We start from the raw sequence: 22,709 nt of genomic DNA on the forward strand, positions 1-22,709 counted from the left end.
TTGACCTCAAGTCTCCAGCAGCCTGCAGCCTTGTGGGTTCCTTGCCTACAAGTCACCAATAGCTCACTGCCTTCAGCCATAGAGCCTCTCGCTGGTCCATGACCATGATCTCTGCACTTACTTAGGGTCATCTCTTCTGCTTCTCCTTCTCAACTGGGATGTTCTCCCTGTTACTCGTGCCCTGTGCCAGTCCACTGTTCCCCCAGAGTCTGCATCTGATGCCGAACACAGGGACTCCCATTTTGGGCCCAAACCTCACAGTCATAGGATTTTAAATAAGACTCTGTCAGCTCCTTTAGCAGCCTCTTTTAAAACCTGTACAGTGCCGTCAGCAGTAGGACTAGGCATGAGGAGCCTGCGGGGGATCAGTGTATATCTGCTCCCTGCCTCTCCCCAGGTCTGCACCAGCAGCACCCCGCCACAGCTTGGACTGGACTTGTTACCTATAACCAATCTCATGGTTATATGTTTCTTGATCATTATTCACATTAAACTACTGCAAGATAGAACCACTGAGCATCTGTATAGGAAAAAAAATCATGTTCCAAAAAGGAGTGGCACAATCGCCCCACAATGTCATAACCAACAGAAAGATTGGTAAGAGACTTGTTACACTCATAGGATTGCACTTTTGTTTTAACCAAAAAACTCTACAAATACAAATAGCATATCTAATTCACAGCTAAAACTAAACCTTTCTGAATTTTAAGGGGTGATAAGATGTTTCATAAAGGTTTGCGTCTTTAGTAGCACGAGTGGGGAAAGCCAGAAAGTTTGGTTTACCAAGAGATTTTTAATGGACTGAACTCTTGTTAAATATTGCCAACTTCATACTGAAACCTTTCTTTACAAGTCAGTTGCTGGTTGCAAAAGTAAAACCACCCCCAAAGTTCATGAAGCCATCGAGTTTTGTAAATGTTTGTGCCTGAAAGCACATCAGACTGCATTCTGAGCAATGAAAAAAATGTGTACCACTTGACAAATCTTTCTTAATGAGAATGATAGTCAGATTCTTTAGCACTATTTATCTTTACTAATTGCAGTTAGTGTGAATTATCAATTACAGTTAGAGGTAATTGCCCTTCATACAGAAAGCTTTTTTAGTTCATTGAAAGCCATTAATGTAATGCTACAATTAACAGTCACATTTACATTAACAATATATCTCCATTGTTCTAAATTGTAAAGTAATTTCATTTTTCACAGGAGAGCTTCTCATAATTTACTGATGCAATTGAATGAATAAGTAGAGAGACTGCCATGGGGATAATCAGTGATAATGAATTATCATTTGACCTTGTAAAGGTAATGCACAACACATGCTCTCTTCAGAGAACTACAGATGACATCTGCTGCAACTTTGACTTCAGTAAAGTTTGTATTCATACAAGGAACTGAAGGCGGATACACAAAGAAAGGCACCAGGCAATGTATTTTCCCTACTTTTTAAAATCAAATTAATAAAACAACAAAAATTCTGATCCAGCAGAAACTTAAAAAATATCACAAATCTTACCACAGTTAAAATGAAACTAATTCAAAAACAAAATATTTTGATTGATCATGAGGTGCTTAGTATTCCAACAACATTTACTGCTAAATTCTCTAATTATTTAAGCCATTCAGAAACACTCATCTTCAATTTCTGGGTTGCTGTCCAACTCTATCAAAAGTGGCTAGAAAGCAATAACAGTTTTTCAGTGGTCTTCACAAAATGAATGATTATATCTGACCAGGGCAATGCAACACATGTTCGTCAGAATCCCTTTACAGTCTACGTGGGCAAGTTGTGGGACAAAGGAAAGAGAGCCAGAGAGAAATTGGAAATCACAACCTTGTGGGTCTGTTTGAAGTATTAACATGAAGCAAAATTGTAGCATAGGGATAAAATTCAATTGAATCTACCCAAGAGAAGTTCCCATTGTTGAACTCAATAGATGAGATGTCAATCCAGTTTATGAATTATCATGTATGCACCAATGAAAAAGCAACTTCCAGATGCACACTGTAAGCCACTGTAACCTCCACACCTCCAGGTACGAGCACTTCACATGCAACAGAAGTCTTGGAAGAAAAATTGTGGATTTAGTGGACCATGGCATGGATAGAATTTCTGGGTTCTAATGTTTCCCGGATCAACTCCTTTCCTTAGGAGATGTTTTAATAATGAAGAATGAGAGATGTTAAACAGCAACTCAGGTTATTAGGCCTTCAGCTATGGTTCCAGCTTCATGTCCAATCCTTATGTTGAGATCACAAGACAAAGGGACAGAAGCAGGCCACTAGGCCCATCGAGTCTGTTCTGTAAATCTACACTAATGGAAATGCGCTTTCTATGTTGAGGGCAAAATCTTTAGATTTAATTTTTCAAAAAAATTTAGACATACGTCATTGTAACAGGCCAATTCAGCCCAACGAGTCCATGCCGTCCAATTTGCACCCCATTAACCTAAACCCCAGTAAGTTTTTTGAAGGATGGGAGGAAAAAGGAGCCCCCAGAGAAAACCCAGACAGACACAGGGAGAACGTACAAACTCCTTACAGACAGCATGGGATTTGAACCCTATAGAGAATTATTCTGCAGAGTTTCCATCCATTGCCCAGCATATAAATATTTACCCGAGTAAAAATCTCACTCAGAGTCACAATTAATGGGATAAAAATTGAAATATTTTTATATTGTTGCAAAGGTGTGCATTTTGGAGATGGGGCATGTCCTTGAAGCACAGTTGAGGGAGTTTGGCTATGTTAGACTTGTCTGAGGGATCACAGAGCTTAATCCTGATACATTCAACCTGAAATGAAAGGTAGTCTGTAAAAACACAATGCTGGAGAAACTCAGCTGGTCAAATGGTGTATTTTGTGTAGCAAAGATAAAGATACATAACCAATGGCTTGAGCCTTTCATCAAGGAAAGGAAGTCCATTGGCTTGCATTAATCTTGCATTTTGTTGCAATCATAATGGAAAGATAAAATGATATTCTTCGTGCTTTATTATGGCATCCCATGTAGTAGCAAAGGTCTTGTACTTAACACATTCTGTAATTCTCTAGAGTGATGATGAAATCAGCATTTCAATTTTGCAGGCTACTGTGAGATGGGGGATGTGAAAGAATGCCTCCATTGATGTAATTTATTATTAGCATATGATCTGCCCATTTATAATGCAATATTTCATAAAGTTAACAATGTGCAAATGATTTCAGAGCTAATTTGGTCAATTCACAATACACAATTCCTTGACATATTTCCAAAGGGGTCCTTTTCCTTTCTTTTGGCATCTCTGTACATCATCATCCTATCCTTGCGGACAGGATAACTGAGGACACAGAGGCCGTCACAACCACGTTATTCTAAAAATAAACAAAGTTAGTGCAGAAATAGTTATTGGGAGATGGTCAAATGTGTTGTCTTCACCTGTCTCTATCTTTCCAAGGCTTACACCAAGTTGAAAGAGTTAGGCAGCCAAAAACCTATCCAAGCCATCTGAAATCATACTCTGTGCAATTTAATAGTTTTTTGAAATGTTGTACAACATGCTTTACAGATCCCGATCATTATGTGATATGGTAGACTGTCAGAGGAGTTAAAGTTGGTTGAAGATCAGGAGCTTAGCAACTACCAGGCTGTTTTGAACTGACCTTTACCTCACCCTAACAGGTCAACAGTCTGATGATGCCCCACAATGCAATTACTGAGTGTCAGATGTGCAACTCCTTACAAATCACCCAGAATTCTACACATCTGCTGGCTGTCAGCATCTGCCAGGCTCAGTCATGTGCAAATAATGAAAAGCATTTGTTATTGCCCCAGAACAGGTAAGCATTATGACAATTAATGTACATCCCAAGTGACCTTGTATAAATCTAAATTCCAATGACCCCTCTAAGCCATGGATATGAGAATGCTGAAAGCAATCTACACCAGCTTGAACTTCATTCATTTGTTTTTCAGTTGCAAGCTAGAAAAAGGAAAGTGACTCTCAGGTTTTATATTACATAAAAGCAATAACCCTGAACAGTACTAACTCAACAGCACTGCCTAGTATCTCAGAATTAATTTAATTACAATTTGCAAGAAAAACTAGACTTGAAATCATACTTTCTGTTGTTTGAAACGCCAGAAACTTTTCCCATTATTAAAGGCAGGCACAGAACTTTCACAATATATGGCATGCATTAAATTCATGATGTTGGCTTTGCCTGCATTCAGGTTTAGGCCAAAATAATACCCTGTTTGATAGACTAATTCAGGAATGCAGCAGCGTGATTGGGTAGAATTGGGGAAAAGGTCATATAATCAAACAGTGCTCCAATAAAGAGGTGAACTACTGGAAGATGCACATAATTACATCTCATTTGACAACAGTTAATTCAAAAACAGAGAGCTAGATATGAAAAAAATGTTAAATTTCTCTTGAACATTTCAAGATAAAATTTCACAATTTGTAAAATAAAAGCATTTGAGGAATCTCATTTCAAATTGGCAATTTTTGATTTACACAAGCAGTACCTTCAACAGCAATAACTAAAACAGGTTGCATTTATAACTCCTTTAATACAGGAGAGTATCCCAAGGCATCACTCAGGAGTGTTATCAACCCAAAATTAAGTCTGAGGCACACAAAAAAATGTCGTCAAAGTAGGTTTAAGAAGCTTCCTAAAGAATAAGGAGGCACAGAGTTTTGGGATAGAATGTCAGAATTTGGCAACTGAAGGCACAGTTGTCAAAGATTGAATGATAAAATTTGGGAGTTTTGAACAAAATCAACATTCTACAAAGATGGATGCATCAAAATCTAAAATGTTAAGGGTTTACAGATATTGGGAAGGGAGGGATTTGAACACAAGAATTTTAAAATCAAGCTGTTGCTAAAATGAGAGTCAATGTTGGCCTGCAAGCACAGGGCGTGCTGCATGAACAGGAGTTGTTGTTCATATTGCCCAAGACTAAAACTCAGGTGAATAGTTTAGGTTTATGGCAGACATTAGTCTCAGAATATGCTGGAAAAGTTTCCAGCTGTGATGATCACAGGTTAGATTCAATCTGTACCCCATTTCCAGTTGTGTTGGAAGTGGACTGGAGACCCTCAAGTTTTAAATACAAAGTGATTTACAATCTAGTTATGCATCATATTAAATCCAATTTTCCCTTGGCATTACTATTGGAAACTGGAGATTCCACAATTATTTGCACAGCCATTTGCAAATGACCTTCAAGACTAAGCTCTGCAACTGGGCAATATCCATTCTGGCTTGTCATCCATGCCCTATGAGATGTTATTTGATGTCCTTTGCACTGGCACAGATCCAAAGCATAACAGTCTGGATTTTGACATTTGATTTGATAACAGCCAATAAAATCAATTTTCAATTTAAAAAATCAGGTTTGTACTTAATGAGTGAAAAGTGGAGGATTACATTTCTACAATTAATTTCCAAGGAATAGACTTCAAATCCGTCTCCTCCATACTTCATAAGACAAAAGGTTATGTAGATTATAAATTCGCCTTTTGCTAACAGAAATATTTTTGCCATATATTCACAGTTAAGAAAAAAATTGAATGAGCTAATACTGTTTCAAGCATTGAATTTTGCACACTCTTCACTGGAAATTTCAGGACGACAGTCTGAATATGAAGAAATATTGCTTTGTCCATGAGTGCAATCCATAGGCTGCCTTCAAAATTGTATCTCCAATGCTGAGAAAGTTCTAATGAAAAACCAGACCATTCAGCCCATTGATTATATCAGAGCATATTCATTAGTCCCATTTCCCCATTTATTTCTCTACAACTTATTTGTTTTCACATGCCCGGTATCTTGTTATCTGCTAACACAAGCAGCAATTCACCTTGCTCATTTGATTTAGAACCTACCTTTGCGACATGGAAGCAAACTAGTGCACTTGGGGGAACTTCATGATCAGTGGGAGAGAGTGCAAACTTCACATAGACCACACATTAGAATCAAATGCAGGTCACTGGAACTGGCAAGTAGCAACTCTAATTGTTACAGCACTGCACCCTCTAGCAAAATATATCATTCATAATATAAAGTAGGATAAATTAAAAAATATACCATTGTTTTATGCACATATTTAGTTTGAAAAAATGTTTTCATACAAAATAAAATGCAACTTTTGGTAAATGCTACACAAAACCATTACTGGCTTCATTTGCTTGTGCCTTGTCTGAAGGGGAGAAGTGATTATTGCCTGAAACTCCAGGTGAAATTAGGTTCTCAAAGCAATTTTCAAATCAAAGTTTACTAGAATTCAATTTATATGTCTGGCTGATGTCTCAAATGTGCAAACGTTTCCATATTTTAACTGTTGGCATCTGAAACAGAAACATCTCTTTTAAAAGGTACTTTCACTGTCTGTCAAGTGCCATTGGCATTTTGTCCTTCTTTCTTAATGGGGGCGAGGGGGAAAGAGGGTGAGTGGGGTGACTTGTATCGCCACAGAGCTCTTCCAGTTTGCAAAATTTTGAATGTTTATAACAGACATCATGAGCATTGAACATCTGGATCAAATCCAACATTACCTGGCAAATAAGGAGATTAAACTAAAAGAGAAAAAGTGAAATGAAATGCAGTCATAAACATGCATAAAATAAAAAAAATATAGAGAAATTAGAGGAATATGAATTTTAATTGAAATGCATTAGACAGTCATCAAAATATGCAGGAATAGCATAGAAAGACCATTCTCAACCTCTTTGTGGCTATGGGCCCTTCAGGACACAGTTCAAAGTTTATAGGCCCCCCCTGTGAAGAAATCATTTAGTTGGTTTGTTCCATAGTCTTTCCCACCGACTACATAAAACATAAAAACATTTTATGATTTCAGTTCGTGCTCCCCGTTAAATGCGTTTGGCCCCAGGGTCCATATGGCCCCCATTGAGATCGGCTGCTATAGAGGACAAAAAGAACATTTGGATATACAACTCAGAGATAGATCAAATGGCAAGTGAAAATTGGCTTCTAAATGCAATGGTCCTCACTGATGTTGTTCATGGCTCTGTGAGGCACATCTAGGTGGCTGCAACTTGACTTCCTAAAGTCCAGAGTGAATGTCAACCAATAAACAAGGATTGAGCATCTGAACCATATGCAAGTGCTCATGGTAATCATAACATTAACATTTGGAAAGAATACTTAGCTACTAAAATGACAAAACTTAGATCTTCAGGGAAAGGCATATATAGATTCCTGAATAATGTTTAATATTGATGCAGGGGAAATGTGGTTTAACATTTTGAGGTTAAAAAAATGGAATTGAATTGTTGAATGTCAGATGTATCAATGAGTAAAAAGCTTAATTTTGCATGTTTTCCAAGAAAGTCAACTTGTATAGAAGGTAGTGTATTAATAAGAAATATATAAAATGTAAGGAGTTGGGTTATGATGAGTCAAATAGAGTATAGAGAAAAGAACAGTTAAAACTGATGCAAGACCCTCAACATTTGCTAGTGAGAGATCCATTTAACAGTTACATTGTTAAAGTGGACCTGATATTAACAAGCCAATGCAACTATGGTTCAAAACATCATACTTTATTATGGCTTTACAAAGCATGAGAACTCCGTTACAGCAGAAGCTCTGCAAAAAGCAGCTAATCCTACTATAAGTGAGTCTGCCTCATGACTCACGGGTTGCATAGACAGACAGATAAATTTCCAGAACATTCAAACAGACTGCTCCATATAAGTGCATGTTTCTTAGAATTCTCTTGGGATTTGATAATCAAGGTCATGCTCCTTACCCAATGGTGAATAGTCTTTCACTGTCTTAGCCAAATATGTTGTTGTTCTTCATATTCAGCTTTTACCTTGCTGAGTTATCAAAACATTCCATGGCACATTCTCAGCTATACTATTTTGGAAACGACTTTAAAATTTAAATTCTCAACACAGTAAGCATGTAATCATGTTGTCAAAAGGAGGGAAAAGTAATGTAAACTAGGGAGCTAGCGAAATGGAAAGAATGATCAATTTTTTAAAATTGGCATTTAAGTTATCAGAAGTACACAAACTACAGAGAACTGGTAGAGCTCGTTTTTAAAGAATGTGGAATGTTTAGTGTCGAGGAAGGAGGGAGGAATTATAGAATTATGTTAATGAGCTTCTGCTCTCAGAAGCTTGCCTGAATATTTTCACAAAAAGAAAATCATCCCTGACCTGATTGTGCCAAATATCTGAAGTTCCTAACCTCTCTCTAGAGTTATCGTAATAATGTGTGGAGTTTGAAGGGAAGCTGACACTGAAGTTTAAAGGAGTAAGAGCTCTTACAATTAAATTGACAACAGCAAATAAAAAGGCACGTCACCATGCATACAGATCATCAGTTCTTTGATTTGCTGTCAAACATTTTATTTTTCATTTGAAAAAGGACTGGTAATCTTCAGTTATTTTCACATAGTTATACAAGAAATTCAGAGACACAATTTAAACTTATTTGCTAATCAAAAAAACACGTTGAGCTCGTTTATTATTTCCACGGCCATTTAGACATTAATCCTTCTGATAATTAGTGACCCAACGTCTGGCGAGAGTAAAAAATTAACCATGGAGCAAACCAAGGAGGGATATCAATGTGCATAGCAAAATACATTTTCTTCACAAATGTAAATCTCTAGTGAAGTTGGACATACAATGTAAATGTTACAATAATACATATTTTATAAAAATAATTATAAACACCAGAGAATAGATTCATCAAGTACCTATGACCATTTGACTTTATAAGGCATTACTCATTCATATAACGGTTAAAGTAAATTCATGTCCTTGATAAACAAATGTTGATTTCACTCTTATTTGGAAAAAGACCAGCTTTAGATTGCTGCATGTTTACGCTACGTTATGCAAGCATGGAGAACAACAACATGCACACCAAAGCCTTGGAAAATAAGACTGGTTTATTGCTCTGGCCATCGCTCTTATATAGGCCTCTGGTGCTGACATCAGTGCCCCACATCCTCAGAGCGCCAATTGGCCAGCGTTCCTGCCATCTTCCCGCCTGGGACAACAGCCAGTTCCCCGCTGTCGCTGCGTTTGTCGGCCATTTTGCAGGCCAGTTCGTGTCTCCACACGCGGGCTGCTACAATGCCATAACTATGTACAATGTGGTCTTGACTGCTTCTTGTTATTTATTTTTTACAAATTAAAATGTAAAGGATGCAAGTTCAAAGAAAAGGGTAGATTCCAATTAACCGTTTTCCTCAAGACCAAATAAAAGCACAAGAGGTTCGACGTTAGATTAGGGGGAAAGATTGACAAACAGCATGGAAGAATAAAGAGGTTGATGGAGGTAAACAAGAAAACCGAGTACATAGAGTGCTGGAGGTCACGCAGCATCCATAGGAAATACAAAGCAGTCAGCAATTTGAGCCCTTTATTAGGATGCCTAAATAGGAAGGTGGGAGGAAGGAATGGGCAGAGCAAAGGTTATAGTTGGATACAGGGGGGGAGGACCTCCTCCCTCCTGCTTGCTGGCGTGCCCTCCCTCTATTACCCATCTACTACCTCCTGCCTGTGGGACTCTACTCCACCACCACTCCCCCCAACCACCTCCATTTTGTTCGGGCACCTGTCTACATTTTTTTCATACTGAACCTTGATGAAGGGCTCAAGCTCAAAACATTCTTTATCTTTGCTACATTGTTTGACCTGTTGAGTTCCCCAGCATTGTGTTTTTACTTCAACCATGGTGTCTGCACACTTTTGTTTTTTTACCTTGTAGATTGAAGATGTTGGATCCCATTAATAGAGAAAGAGGAACAAATGATTGAGTCTGAAATTCTTTGCAAAGCTGTTGCAGAACAGGTAACTGGAGCCAAGGCTCACTCTGAGGACTAAATGGAAATGTTCTGCAAAGAAATCACCAAATCTGTATTTGGTTTTCCAATACAGAGACTACATCATAAATAGGAAATGGAATTCGCAAATATGTTTAGTCACCTGGAAAGAGACCTTGTTTTCATGGATGTCTTGAAAGATGAAGCAAAAGGATGTGTCTTGCCACAAGAAGAGAAGTGGACATGAGGTCATGTTCTGGAAGAAGAAGTGATGTATCTGGTATTGGGATTATCTTAAAATTTCAGGAAATTGTACAGAATGATCCATTGAAAGTGAAGGCTGATGGGAAGATGGTAGTGAATCCGATCCTTGTTCTGAGTAAGTAGCAAGGAAATAAGAGCAGAAGTGGTTGAGAACCTTAATAAATAAGGTGAAGGGTAAAGAAAATTTGAGGAAAAGACATTTAATGAGCACTTGTGAGGAAGATGACATTGGTCAAAATGTAGAAAAGAGGGGAGGCAGAGTGCGGTAAAATGACTGTTCCACTTCAACATCAAAAGATAAAGGGTTTCTGTGAGAAATGCTTTCATGTGATTAAAATTTTTGCACGTATATGTTGAAAACTAATTCTATAGTACAAACTGAAACTTACCTAACCCCACTGTACCATTTCATTATTCCTTCAGATGTTTTATCTATCATGTAGCACAACTCAAAATATTTGCCTTTTCACCAATATTGTAAAAGGCCTTTAGTCGTGAAATTAGTGAATTTTCCACACAATTATTGAAAATATTCCTATGCAAATGATGTTTTCTTGAGGTCTGTTAGTATGAATCTCTGAAGTTGCTTGTCTATTTTCAGTCACACCTTGAAGGCCCGAAAGGTCGGTAAAATATCTTTATCTCCTATGGACGCTGTAAGACCGGCTGAGTTCCTCCAGCATTTCTGAGTCTCTGAAGTTGATTACAGGAAAGGAATATCATTTGAATTTAGTGGTTTATGGTCAGCATTGGCTAAATGGAACTGAAGCACATACATTCATCTTTTCTTACCAGTGAGAATGTTTTCGACTTGGCAGATAATTAACAAATGTGGGGCTCCCTGGCGGTAGATTGCTTTATGGGTGTATTTGTAGAACCAGCAAACCCCTTGCTGGTTTTCCTGTGATCTTGGCACTATTATGGCTCTGCAGGGTTTTGTCTGGCCACATATTGGCCAGCTGTTCCTATTGCCTTCTTGTGGCTAGGACTTTCTGGTCTTTTGTTAATATCCCATGTTCCTTATTTAAAGTTCTGCTAACAGATGCACTATACAAAATCAACAACAGGATGTTGTAAAACTCTGACATTTCTTTGCTTTTCATATGGAACTGCTCTCAGTGGGCAAGCAATGAGGATACAACTGTAAAGTATTGGTAAACCAAACCACAACTGAATAGGGGTTTCAGACCTATCACCTTTGACAAAGTCATAACTCATTACAGTATCCTGCTGTTTATGTAAAATATATACTCTTCTATCTAAACCCTATTGTTTCCCTTTTGTTCATTTCTCTGACTACTATATTATGTACTTTAATTGGTTGAGATAGAGATTTACATCTAAATGATAAATAAAATAAATATTTTAAAAGAAAATAAAAACTAATAGAAGAAAGCAAGGCAATTGGATTAGTTTTAGTTAACTAGAAAAAAGGAAGCATAAATGCAAGCATGTTTTGTGCTGTTTAAATTTACTCTGAGAGAGTCACAACACTGTTTAGCTATTGCCATTTAGAGAAAAAAGAAATAAAAAATTTACATAATATTTCTACAGCTCATCTTACATGTTGAAATGTATCTCAGAGTACAAAATAGCAAAAACTTGGCACTGAGGGTGGTGTAGAAACTGGATTATATAAAACAATTTTGTTCAGCTCTACTCAATGCAGAAGTAGATTTCTTCTGGATGGAATCATGGAATGTGGTTCTGGGCACTTCTGGGTGTAGTCCTCATTAGCATGCCCAAGGATTTTCTGGGTTAGGTCTTGCATGTAATAACCTGAATCATCATATCAGAGCTCTAAACTCTAACAAGTTTAAGAATTCACATTTCTGCATTGGTTTAAAGTGAGTGGCGAGTTGTCCAAGGTACCACAAGTCTTTCACTCAGAGCGGTGGGTGCCTGGAACGCAGTGCTGGGGTGATGGTGGAGGCTGGTATAATATGGACACTCAAAAGACTCTTAAATAGCCACATGAATGTTAAAAAAAAAAGGTTATGGGTGTGAGGTGGGGAAAATTAAGATTATTGTGGAGCATATTTCCATAACATTACATAATTTCTGTAAGCACAACATCATGGACTGAAGGGCTTGTACGTTCTACATTCATACGAATTTAGTGGCCATTCATGAAAATTTGTTCTGAATTCCTCTCCCTTACCACCCCATACACAAGAACCACAACAACACAATAGTCTTCCCTTTGACCACTGTCCTCCGAAATGATTAGAAAGCCACTCAGGTGTATCAAAAGCAGGACAACGAGGTAGAATAGAAATAAAAGCCGATAGTCCCCGCAACAGCGATCCAGACACCCGACTCAGTCCTGCTGACCTTGTAATGTAAATCTTATTAATATTTCAAGACTAACAATTCTCAACGGGAGCCATTCTGTGGTGGGGGGGGGGGGAAGAAGTGGGGAACTGCACATTTAAGGGGGGGACACAGACTGAAATCATAAAACATTTTTTTTTAATATGTAGTTGGTAGGAGAGAAGTACAGAAGAAACCAACTAAAATGAATTGCTTCATAGACAAGGGGGGCCGCCATAAACTTTCAACAGAGTCCTAAGGGGTTCACAACCAAGGGATGAGAATGGCTGTTCTAGACAAGTGCTGAAGATAGGAGAATTTCATAGACCAACTTGATGTAAAGAACCACATCTTTCAATTGATGCCCCATCAATTGGTTATCAACCATGACTGCACTGACAACCTAATTAAGCAGCTACTTAATCTACTCACTAATGTCCTGCGAGGACTACTTGATTTGAAATCTCATTACAGCTTAGGCGTAAACATAGTCAAAAGAGCTGTATTTTGCAGATCAGGTCATAGTGACGGACCAAGTATAAAATTAAGAGACCTTAAAATTACTGAAAATAAAAACATATGAGGCTGGGAATAAACTGCGTTACTCAAAGGATGTAGTGGTTGTTATTGGAGTCCAATTATTTCAGTCCCACAACAGTGGTTAAACTCCAGTCAAATATCCAATCATCTTTAGCTGCTTCTTAAATGATATTTCTTTCATCCAAAAATAACAATATCTGCTGCGGAATGTGATTCTGAGGAAAATGAAGCAGTCCTTGCCCACAAATCGCACAACATTATCAGGCTGAGGTGAGAAGAACCAAATAATATTTATACCACACAAATGTCGACAATAACAATGTCCACAAGTTGAATCCAAATCACCTCTCCTGCATGGATGATGGAATTTCCCTTCACCATCCATCAGCAGCGGGAATATAGGGAGGGGTCAGCATCAACCTGTAATCAGATTAAGAGCAAAACAATCCTGCTGGAGCAACCGTGGAGGCAAAGTGACAATTGATAGTTCGGGTCAAGACTCGGAATCAGAGCTGCTTTGCTTTATCATGTTTAGCATAGCACCATGTTGTTACAACACCAGCAATTGGGACTGGGGTCAAATCCCATGCTGTCTGTAAGGATTTTGTAAGTTCGCCCCATATCTGCATGGGTTTCCTCCGGGGGCTCTGTTTTCCTCCCATCTTTTAAAACATACAGGGGGTTGTAGTACCGGGGGTTGTTGGGTGTAATTGGGTGGCACGGGCTCGTAGGCTGAAATGGCCTGCTATTGTGCTGTATGTCTAAATTTAAAATATTAAAGCATCTGGAGCCTTCCGTGCTTCTAATTATATAAATAGTACTTCCATGAGAACAGGTCAAAAGCTTGACATTCTGTGCCAAGTGAGTCATCTCCTTCCTCCCCACCCTTTTCACCATCTTTAGATTATATCAGTATTTTGACAATTCTCCACTTCTTGGATAAGTGCAATTGCAAAAAAGCTCAAAAGTAGCTTATCATGGTTCAGGGACAGCAACTAAATTAATTGGAAATCCATTAACCACCATAAAAACTCACTCCCACAAGATATCATGGACCTATCAATGATACACGGCAGTAATTCTCCAAAGCTATCTGGGATAAAGATACAATGAACAAGCAGAATAGAAACACCACCATCCTGTACGTTCCTTGACACATTCTGACGTGGAAAATTATCAGAATCACGGAACTCACTGCTTAGTTAGGAATCCTTTCAAGTTAAAGACAGCAGATATTCCAGCAGGCAGCTCACTACAAACTTGTCAAGGCCACTTAGGGATATGATGTATGATGGTAACAAGTAGATGAAGAGAGCACTGGGTGGAGACAGTGAAGGTTGGGGATAACATGGGGTGGCTCAAGTTAATTAATACCGTAAAATTAGATCTATCAAGTAATCAGCAACTGGCTCAATTTCACACAAATGCAAAGTTCTTGACATTGCATCAATAAAACGTACAACTTCTTGTGCATAAATGACTGTGCAGATTCAGAAATACACAGAGCATTATTGCAGCATTTTTAATGGACATTGGAGCCAAGACACTAATGGCATTGTGAAGAAAGCATGTCAGCGCCTCGATTTCCTCAGGAATTTGTGGAGGTTAGGTATGACATAGGAAATCCCGTCAAATTTCTACAGATGGGTGCTGGAAAGTGTGCTGACCAGCTACATCACAGTCTGGTATGGGGACACCAATATCCCTGAACGTAAAGCCCTCCAAAAGGTAGTGGACACAGCCCAGAACATCCCCACTATCGAGAACATCTACGGGGAACGCTGCTGTTGGGGAGCAGCAGCAGCAGCTCCACACCTCTGAGCACACACTCTGTTCTCGCTGCTTCCATCAGGAAAGAGGTCTAGGTGCCACAAGACTCGCACCACCAGGAACAGCTGCTACCCCTCCACCATCAGACTCCTCAACTACTAAATCAATCAGGGACTCATTTAAGGACTCTTACACTTTATTGGTTTTTTTTTTAAATCATCTCCATATTGCACAGTTGTTTTAATTTGTTTATTTGTTTACAAGTGTACATTGTGTACAGTTTTTTTTTGCACTACCAGTTAAGTGGTAATTTTCCCTGGCCCACAGGAAAAAGAATCTCAGGGTTTTATGCGATATCATGCATGTACTTGGACAATAAATCTGAATCTGAAATCTAAATTCCCAAAGTACTTTGCAATCAATGAATAATTTTAGTGAAGCCCTTTCCTTTTCTCTCCCCTACCTACTCCTTCACCTACACCCTGTCCGCTCGGTTACTGAGCATCCATTATTTGATTCCACTCTTTCCTTTTCTTTCTTATCAGTTTCCCACTCTGCAGCCCTCATTATCTCCATTTATTGCCTCCCAACCTCTGTTGTTATTTCCATCTTTCACTCCTCCAACTGGATCTATCTGCCAAACACCCTTCCTCACCAGAATCCATCTCTTGCTTGTTCTGCCCCACAACTTTATATTGGCTATCTACCCTCTATTCCTACTGACCCATTTCTTTAGCTGAAACATTGACCATTTCCCCTCCCCCCCTCCAGAGAAGTTGCCTGATTCACTGAATTCCTCCAGCAATTTGTTTTCTGCTCCACTTAACTTACCCTTACCAGCTCCACCACAACACCCCCACCCCCAACTCATTTGAATAGGCCAGTTTTAAGTGAGGGAAACAAACAAATTTTCCAACAGGAGCACTAGGAAGCTTGAGGAAGATGGGATTGCCTAGGTGGACTCTATGAGGAGTCTATCAATGCAGTATAAGTAGCAGGTGCCAAGCCATGACACTGGGCATAAGATGACACTGCTGGTTTACACCCAAGGCCGCAATGGACATATAAAGAGAAGTGGTCCCACCATTAGCACTGGCAGCTAGTTCAAGGATTCTCAGTTGCAACATAGGAAACAACAACAAATTTCCTCAGAGCTCAGTTCCAGAACTGTATTAAAAAATTATCAGATAATTCTTTATATGAACTTTGGTTGCAGAACGAATATTGTTCCTGACACTCCCAATTCTCCTGACCATTTTCCAAATTGTGCAATGAGATGCATTGATTTGAAAGGACAGATGTCAAACAAATAATGGCATTATTGTCAAAGCAACACTCCTGCAGGGAACGCTTGAATAGATTTTGTGCTGAAGCTCTTGGGTAGAGCATGAGCTACTGACTTTAACAATCAACGGAGCTACTGCTCTCAGTTATTGGAAGGGTGCAATGATTTATCTGAATTAAATAATAAAGCCTTATTTTAATTCCAGCATTATAGAAAATTATTCAAAAAGGTAATAAATGTAAAACTACAACAAAAAGCTAGAAAAAATAAAGCTGCAGATGCTGGTAGCTGGAACAATCCTTCTTCCATCTGATGAAGGGTTCCTGACTGATTTCTATTTTCACAGGAGCTGCCGACTGGCTGGGTTCTTCCAGCATTTCTATATTTGTGACAAAAAAATTGTTCAAAACCATTCAAAACAGATGAACCATGTTTATGGGCAGAATTAAGAAGCAACTTCAATACTCACACATTTCAATGGTTCATCTTTGCTGTATAAAGTACAGAGTTTCTCCAGCGTTGTGTTTTTACTTCAATGCATATTAATTACTCTTTGCAGACAATGCCGCTTTAGTTGCCCATTCAGAGCCAGCTCTTCAGCGCTTGACGTCCTGTTTTGCGGAAACTGACAAAATGTTTGGCCTGGAAGTCAGCTTGAAGAAAACTGAGGTCCTCCATCAGCCAGCTCCCCACCATGACTACCAGCCCCCCCACATCTCCATCGGGCACACAAAACTCAAAACGGTCAACCAGTTTACCTATCTCGCCTGCACCATTTCATCAGATGCAAGGATCGACAACGAGATAGACAACAGACTCGCCAAGGCAAATAGCTCCTTTGGAAGACTACACAAAAAAGTCTGGAAAAACAACCAACTGAAAAACCTCACAAAGATAAGCGTATACAGAGCCATTGTCATACCCACACTCCTGTTCGGCTCCGAATCATGGGTCCTCTACCGGCATCACCTACGGCTCCTAGAACGCTTCCACCAGCGTTGTCTCCACTCCATCCTCAACATTCATTGGAGCGACTTCATCCCTAACATCGAAGTACTCAAGATGGCAGAGGCCGACAGCATCGAATCAACACTGTTGAAGATCCAACTGCGCTGGGTAGGTCACGTCTCCAGAATGGAGGACCATCGCCTTCCCAAGATCGTGTTATATGGCGAGCTCTCCATTGGCCATCGTGTCAGAGGTGCACCAAAGAAGAGGTACAAGGACTGCCTAAAGAAATCTCTTGGTGCCTGCCCCATTGACCACCGCCAGTGGGCTGATCTCGCCTCAAACCGTGCATCTTGGCGCCTCACAGTTCGGTGGGCAGCAACCTCCTTCGAAGATGACCGCAGAGCCCACCTCACTGACAAAAGACAAAGGAGGAAAAACCCAACACCCAACCCCAACCAACAAATTTTCCCCTGCAACCGTGTCTGCCTGTCCCGCATCGGACTTGTCAGCCACAAACGAGCCTACAGCTGACGTGGACATTTACCCCTTCCATAAATCTTCGTCCGCGAAGCCAAGCCAAAGAAGATATTAATTGCTGATGGTACTTTGAAGCGTTATTAGAATCACCATTTGGACCAATGCTCCATGATAAACAAACTGCATAAATTGTAGTTTTGTTTTAGTTATTAATATATTTAAATTATTCTATTTCCATTTTGCCAATACAAAGCAAAAGAAATAACAATGAATTTGAATTTCTGCACAATGTGTCACCCAAGGCTCTTCTTCCACAGATCGGACAGGGTTGGCACTGTTGTTACCACCTCTTTGGTAACTATAGTTAGCAGACTATTATAGCTATGATAAGACTTTCCAAACCTATACTCTGCTGGCACTTTATCAAAGGAAATATGATATTTGAATGAGGTTCCTGAATTGGATACAGGCTTGTTTACTCATCAAAAAAATTGTACGGTCCGTGATGTGTGTTGGTTGGGCCATTTACACATCCATCTCAAAAGTACATATCAGGAGGACTCAAAAACAGAACATACAGTGGTGAAAGGAATGTATTGCCTCCCACTTTACCCACCCTCCCCCAGAAGCACACGCTGCAGCAAAATCTTCCAATCCCTCATGAAAATGGAATAAATGAATGGCATCCTTGAACCCATTGGCCTGTCTTGTGACTGGGAGCATAATGAATGAGGCAGGATCAGTGGAGGTGACGAACGTTATAAAGCTATCAGATACGCCTGCAACATTTGCTACTCTGGAGCTACCTGTGAACAGTGTTAAATGAGGAACAAATGAGTCGTCAGGGCATTTTAATTTAGATGCATTTAAACTACCATTTTGAAGTGTTACTAATATTGCTGCAGTGGGAACCGTTAACTAATCCCTTAGGGAGAAGGCTGATAGAGGGGATTTTTAGCAAAATGGTTTTTTTTATTTCAGCCAGGGCGAATTTCGTGCTTGGTTAATAGACTGAATATATTGTAGTTCACTAATAAGCTGCTAATGAGATGGAGATGATGGTCTTCCCAAGAGGGCCAGCAGTACCTACAAAGTCTCCGCACGACCAATATTTGATCACTGTGCATCGAAACAAAAAGACAAGTCGTGTCGTTTAACATCTGCTAGTCACAGAACCGCAGACTCGACGTGCCCCGCTGGGCGAACAGACTTCTCTTGCCATGTTCACACTCACCTTTTAACCGCTTCCACGGAACCTAAAATGGGAACCCCTCCTCCTTCCCCGCTGTCATACAGCACCCCACTAATATCCAACAGCACTCCCCTCACTCCAGCCGCCGGCTCACACCATTCAGCCATGACAGAAGCGAAACAGGCCGCACTCTGGGAGATGGAGTTTGTTTAGGAGCTGCCAGTTATTAAAGTAAGGAGAAAGGAACTACAGACACCAGTTCTCCGTGCGTTTACTCGTCGCACCAGAGCCCCAGTCACTAATTGGAGCACCACCAGGACTCCGCTGATTGTCCAATCGACATCCAAGCAGACGCCATGGCGTGTGCAAAAAAAGGAGCGAAAGTCAGAAGACACCGTCAGGCTAATGCACAAAAGTGCTGGAGCAATCAAGTCGCCAACGTTACCTGCTGAGCTTGTCCAGCTCGTTCGTATAATATAACTGTTTTGCACGTCTCCAGAAGTCAGTGTATTTCACACTATTAAAGAGGTGCTTTGAAATAACTTGTTCAATCGCCAATTCTGACTCATGAGTTTTACACCATAGATTCTGTCTGCAAGAAGATAGAACCCTTGCAAGCAGCCATAGGCCGAGCACTTTGAAATTACTATCCTAAGCTTCTAAAAGAAAGTGTTCCTGGCAAAATGCATTTTAGCACACGTATCATTGGTGGGAATGAGGCATTTGAGGGCTCTGTTCGTAGCTGAAAAGTTGCTTGTTTTTTCTAGATAAAATTCATTCAAAATGAAGTGTGGAGGGATAACGCACTTTAATCCATAGTAATTGTTTCTGACAGGACATATATTTTCATTTCAGTCTTAAACCGGGAACAATGCATGATCTGGTTATGTCTCAAGAATGCACAAACTTCAAGGATAAACTCGGAACATCGAGCAAAATCAAAAACTCATTGTCTGTTTATTCAGTATCGTCCCGATGACAAACGGGCAAAAGTGTAATATATCTGGAATATGTTACGATGAAGGAAGAGTGGGTTAACCACGTACTGAGAGTCCGTCATTTTTCCCCAGGGTGAGAGGGAAGTTTTAAAGGGGAATTGGCGAGGTTTTTTTTTCTTTCAACACGAGCTGCCTGGGGAAGTGAGGGAAACAGATCCAGCAGCGACAACGAAGAGGCATTTCGACATCCACATGAACAGGCAGGAAATAGAAGGGGAGCGACCACATGCAGGCAGAAGTGCATTTCAGTGGGCATCAGGGTCGACACAGAGATCATGGGCAGAAGGGCCTGTTCCTGTGCGGAAGATGTCCACTGAGAGGGGTACCAATCTTAACCTTTTGTCCATCAATACGTAATATGTCTTATAATTTCTCAATGAATGAATTTTATCTAGAAAAAAACAAGCAACTTTTCAGCTATTAACGGAGCCCTCAAATGCCTCATTCCCACCAATGATACGTGTACTAAAATGCATTTTGCCAGGAACACTTTCTTTTAGAAGCTTAGGATAGTAATTTCAAAGTGCTTTGCCTATTGCTGCTTGCAAGGGTTCTATCTTCTTGCAGATAGAATCTATGGTGTAAAACTCATTAGTAAGAATTGGCGATTGAACAAGTTATTTAAAAGCACCTCTTTAATAGTGTAGTATCTCGGCTGTCTACTTTGATAGTGAACATTGTCTTGGACAGTCTTATCAGTAGAGGACACCCGCTGTGAATATTGATTCAGGCCTGTTTCAAGCCACCAGCTACCATCAGGACAGGTCAGGTCTGAATCCCACCTGGCGTCAAAGCAATTTAAAGACAGCACTCACATTGAATTCTAATCCTTTGCTATAGCAGAGATACTTACAGCTGCCAAAAGACGGGCCTTTTCACCACAACTCTGCAGACAAACAATTTTTATGCTTTTAAATGCATCATTGCAGAACACTAATACCAATGTGGTCTAATTGCACAACAGAATTGACAATGCACAGAGTGTAAGAAGGAACTTCATTAAAGAAACTGCATAAGGCTCACTACAGCCCCATTGCACCGGGACGAGACAATTATATTCGTCTGAAAAGGCAACTCGCTCTTGCTTCATTTTATCTCCAGAGAAGATACTCAATAATTATCAATCCCATCCAAGCAAATATTGGTTAATGTGCAGAATCGGTTATTAATTGATTATGACGAGAAAATCCATCCAAAACTACAAATAAATAGCGTCGCTTTGTATACAATGCAGTTCTTTATGTATGTTATCTCCTTGGACAGCTTGCCAAAGTGACGATCGCTTGTCAAAATTAGATAACCATTTCACATATAACAGTTTATGGCATGGAAACAGGCCATCTCGGCCCTTCAAGTCTAAGTCGGGGAAAGGAGAACATTTAATGAAAGATCAATGAATGTGCCGCAAATAGAATGGTTGTCTGAATGCATGCAGTTCGCACGTGCATATGTAAAACCTCGAAACAAACTTTTAAAAAGTTAAAGGATAACAGATATTTAATTATACAGCCATTCTCATTTGCTGAACGGATGTCGTTGGGTCTGGCATGTCGTTTATAAGAGCAGGCCACCACAACTTTAAATGCCCAAACACCATAGATGAACATCTTAGCACCAGACAAACAAATAAAGTAAAAGCAGTTAACCAAGTGTTTTGGGATAGATTGGCGTACTGAATGTTAACCTGATAGCATTTTCTTAGGAGTTAACAAGGACTTTTTGAAAATTTGGCATACAGAAAATGCACATGGATATATGAAAAAGCTATGTTTTGGAGTAGGACAGGGCTTGCCAGGGCAGGATCGGCAAACTCCAGAGTATATATGTACAAAGTGAAGGGAGGGAAATTTAGGGGAATCATCAGGGGTAAGTTTTTTTACACATAGAGTTGTGGGTGCATGGAATGCCTTGCCGGGGATAGTGGTGGAGGCTGAAACATTGGAGGCATTTAAGAGATTCTTAGACAGACACATGGATGAAAGAAAAATAGAGGGTTATGGGGAAGGAAAGGTTTAGTATTTTTTTTAGGAAGGAATGTATGGGCCGGCACAACATCGTGGGCCGAAGGGCCTGTACTGTTTTGTGATGTTCTATGGAACAACATCGCTGGATCGTTAGAGCATTGACTTCCATCTTTATTTTGAGTTCATTCACGTCGATACTGAACTATCCTCGTTGTGCCATAAAGTTCCGAGTAAGTCATTTGTGAGACTGTTACATTATTTCACTTGCGATATTTTTATTGCTCTAAAACATCAAAAGTTTAAGCTTCTACATGCAAGAACACCAAGAGCCCAAATTCTCTTAAAAAGGTCCCCGAACTTGATTTGTTCCCAACATCTTCAAAGTGAGACATGACATCTCAAAATAAAGTTTCTATCTCCATCTTTCTGCTGTATTATGCTGTGGGTTATCATAATGTAGAGCGATATTTGTTATTAATCAGTTTAGTAGCGCTGCGATTAATGAATCCTCTACTGAAGTGCATGAGTTAAAAAGGACAAAGTCTCAAATATCGATGACATTAACGTCATAGGAGTTCAGTTCCGATGTCGTTAACTTGATGCAAAATCTACACAAATGAATGTTGATAATAGTATTCTAAAAAATGAACATTTAATCTGTGAGTCTGAAGTGCGTAAAAGGCTGAGTTTAAACTTTATTTACAACGCCAGATGGGTGCTGAATGGTTATAACATTGGCATATGATATATCCTCTAGTTCTCTGCGTTTCTTTCGGTCTGGAAACGTATCATCAAATGCAAATGATTTGACAAACATAATGTTTTTAAAAAGATCCAAGTAATTACAGCGGACAACAGGGTATAATTGAAGTACCGGATGGATGGTTAAAGTGCAATGCGAATTTGTTCCGCTGATTTGCAAGACGTCCCAAATGGGCTGGGTAGAATAGATTGAGTACATTTCTACTCAATGTTTAAAACAGGTTATTTTAAGTAACCCCCTTTCATTTCAATAAAAACGAAAATGAGTATAAATAAATGAAAGCTTTAATGGTGAATTGGAAAATACGTTTTTCTAGTCAAACATAGTCTTTTATGTACTGTTACAAAGATGAATGGATGCAAACATTGTGTCTTTAAGTGGCAGAAATTA

At 39.5% G+C, this 22,709-nt stretch overlaps 1 protein-coding gene across 3 annotated transcripts in view; it reads right to left on the bottom strand.

Annotated features, from left to right (window-relative positions):
- lhpp (phospholysine phosphohistidine inorganic pyrophosphate phosphatase) overlaps positions 1-18,790 on the bottom strand; it is a 95,684-nt gene extending 76,894 nt beyond the window's left edge. Inside the window, exon 1 of one of the 3 annotated variants that reach the window (XR_011345299.1) lies at positions 18,637-18,790. Coding sequence is in view for 2 of the 3 variants with exons in the window: in XM_069899750.1 (XP_069755851.1) it covers positions 18,637-18,761 (125 nt within the window). In the remaining variant the exon portion in view is untranslated. The remainder of the gene's footprint in view (positions 1-18,636) is intronic. The other 2 variants (XM_069899750.1, XM_069899751.1) reach the window with 2 other exon arrangements.
- Positions 18,791-22,709: the final 3,919 nt, after the last annotated feature.

This window comes from Narcine bancroftii, chromosome 10, assembly GCF_036971445.1.
Source record: "Narcine bancroftii isolate sNarBan1 chromosome 10, sNarBan1.hap1, whole genome shotgun sequence".
In the NCBI taxonomy this organism is placed as follows: domain Eukaryota; kingdom Metazoa; phylum Chordata; class Chondrichthyes; order Torpediniformes; family Narcinidae; genus Narcine; species Narcine bancroftii.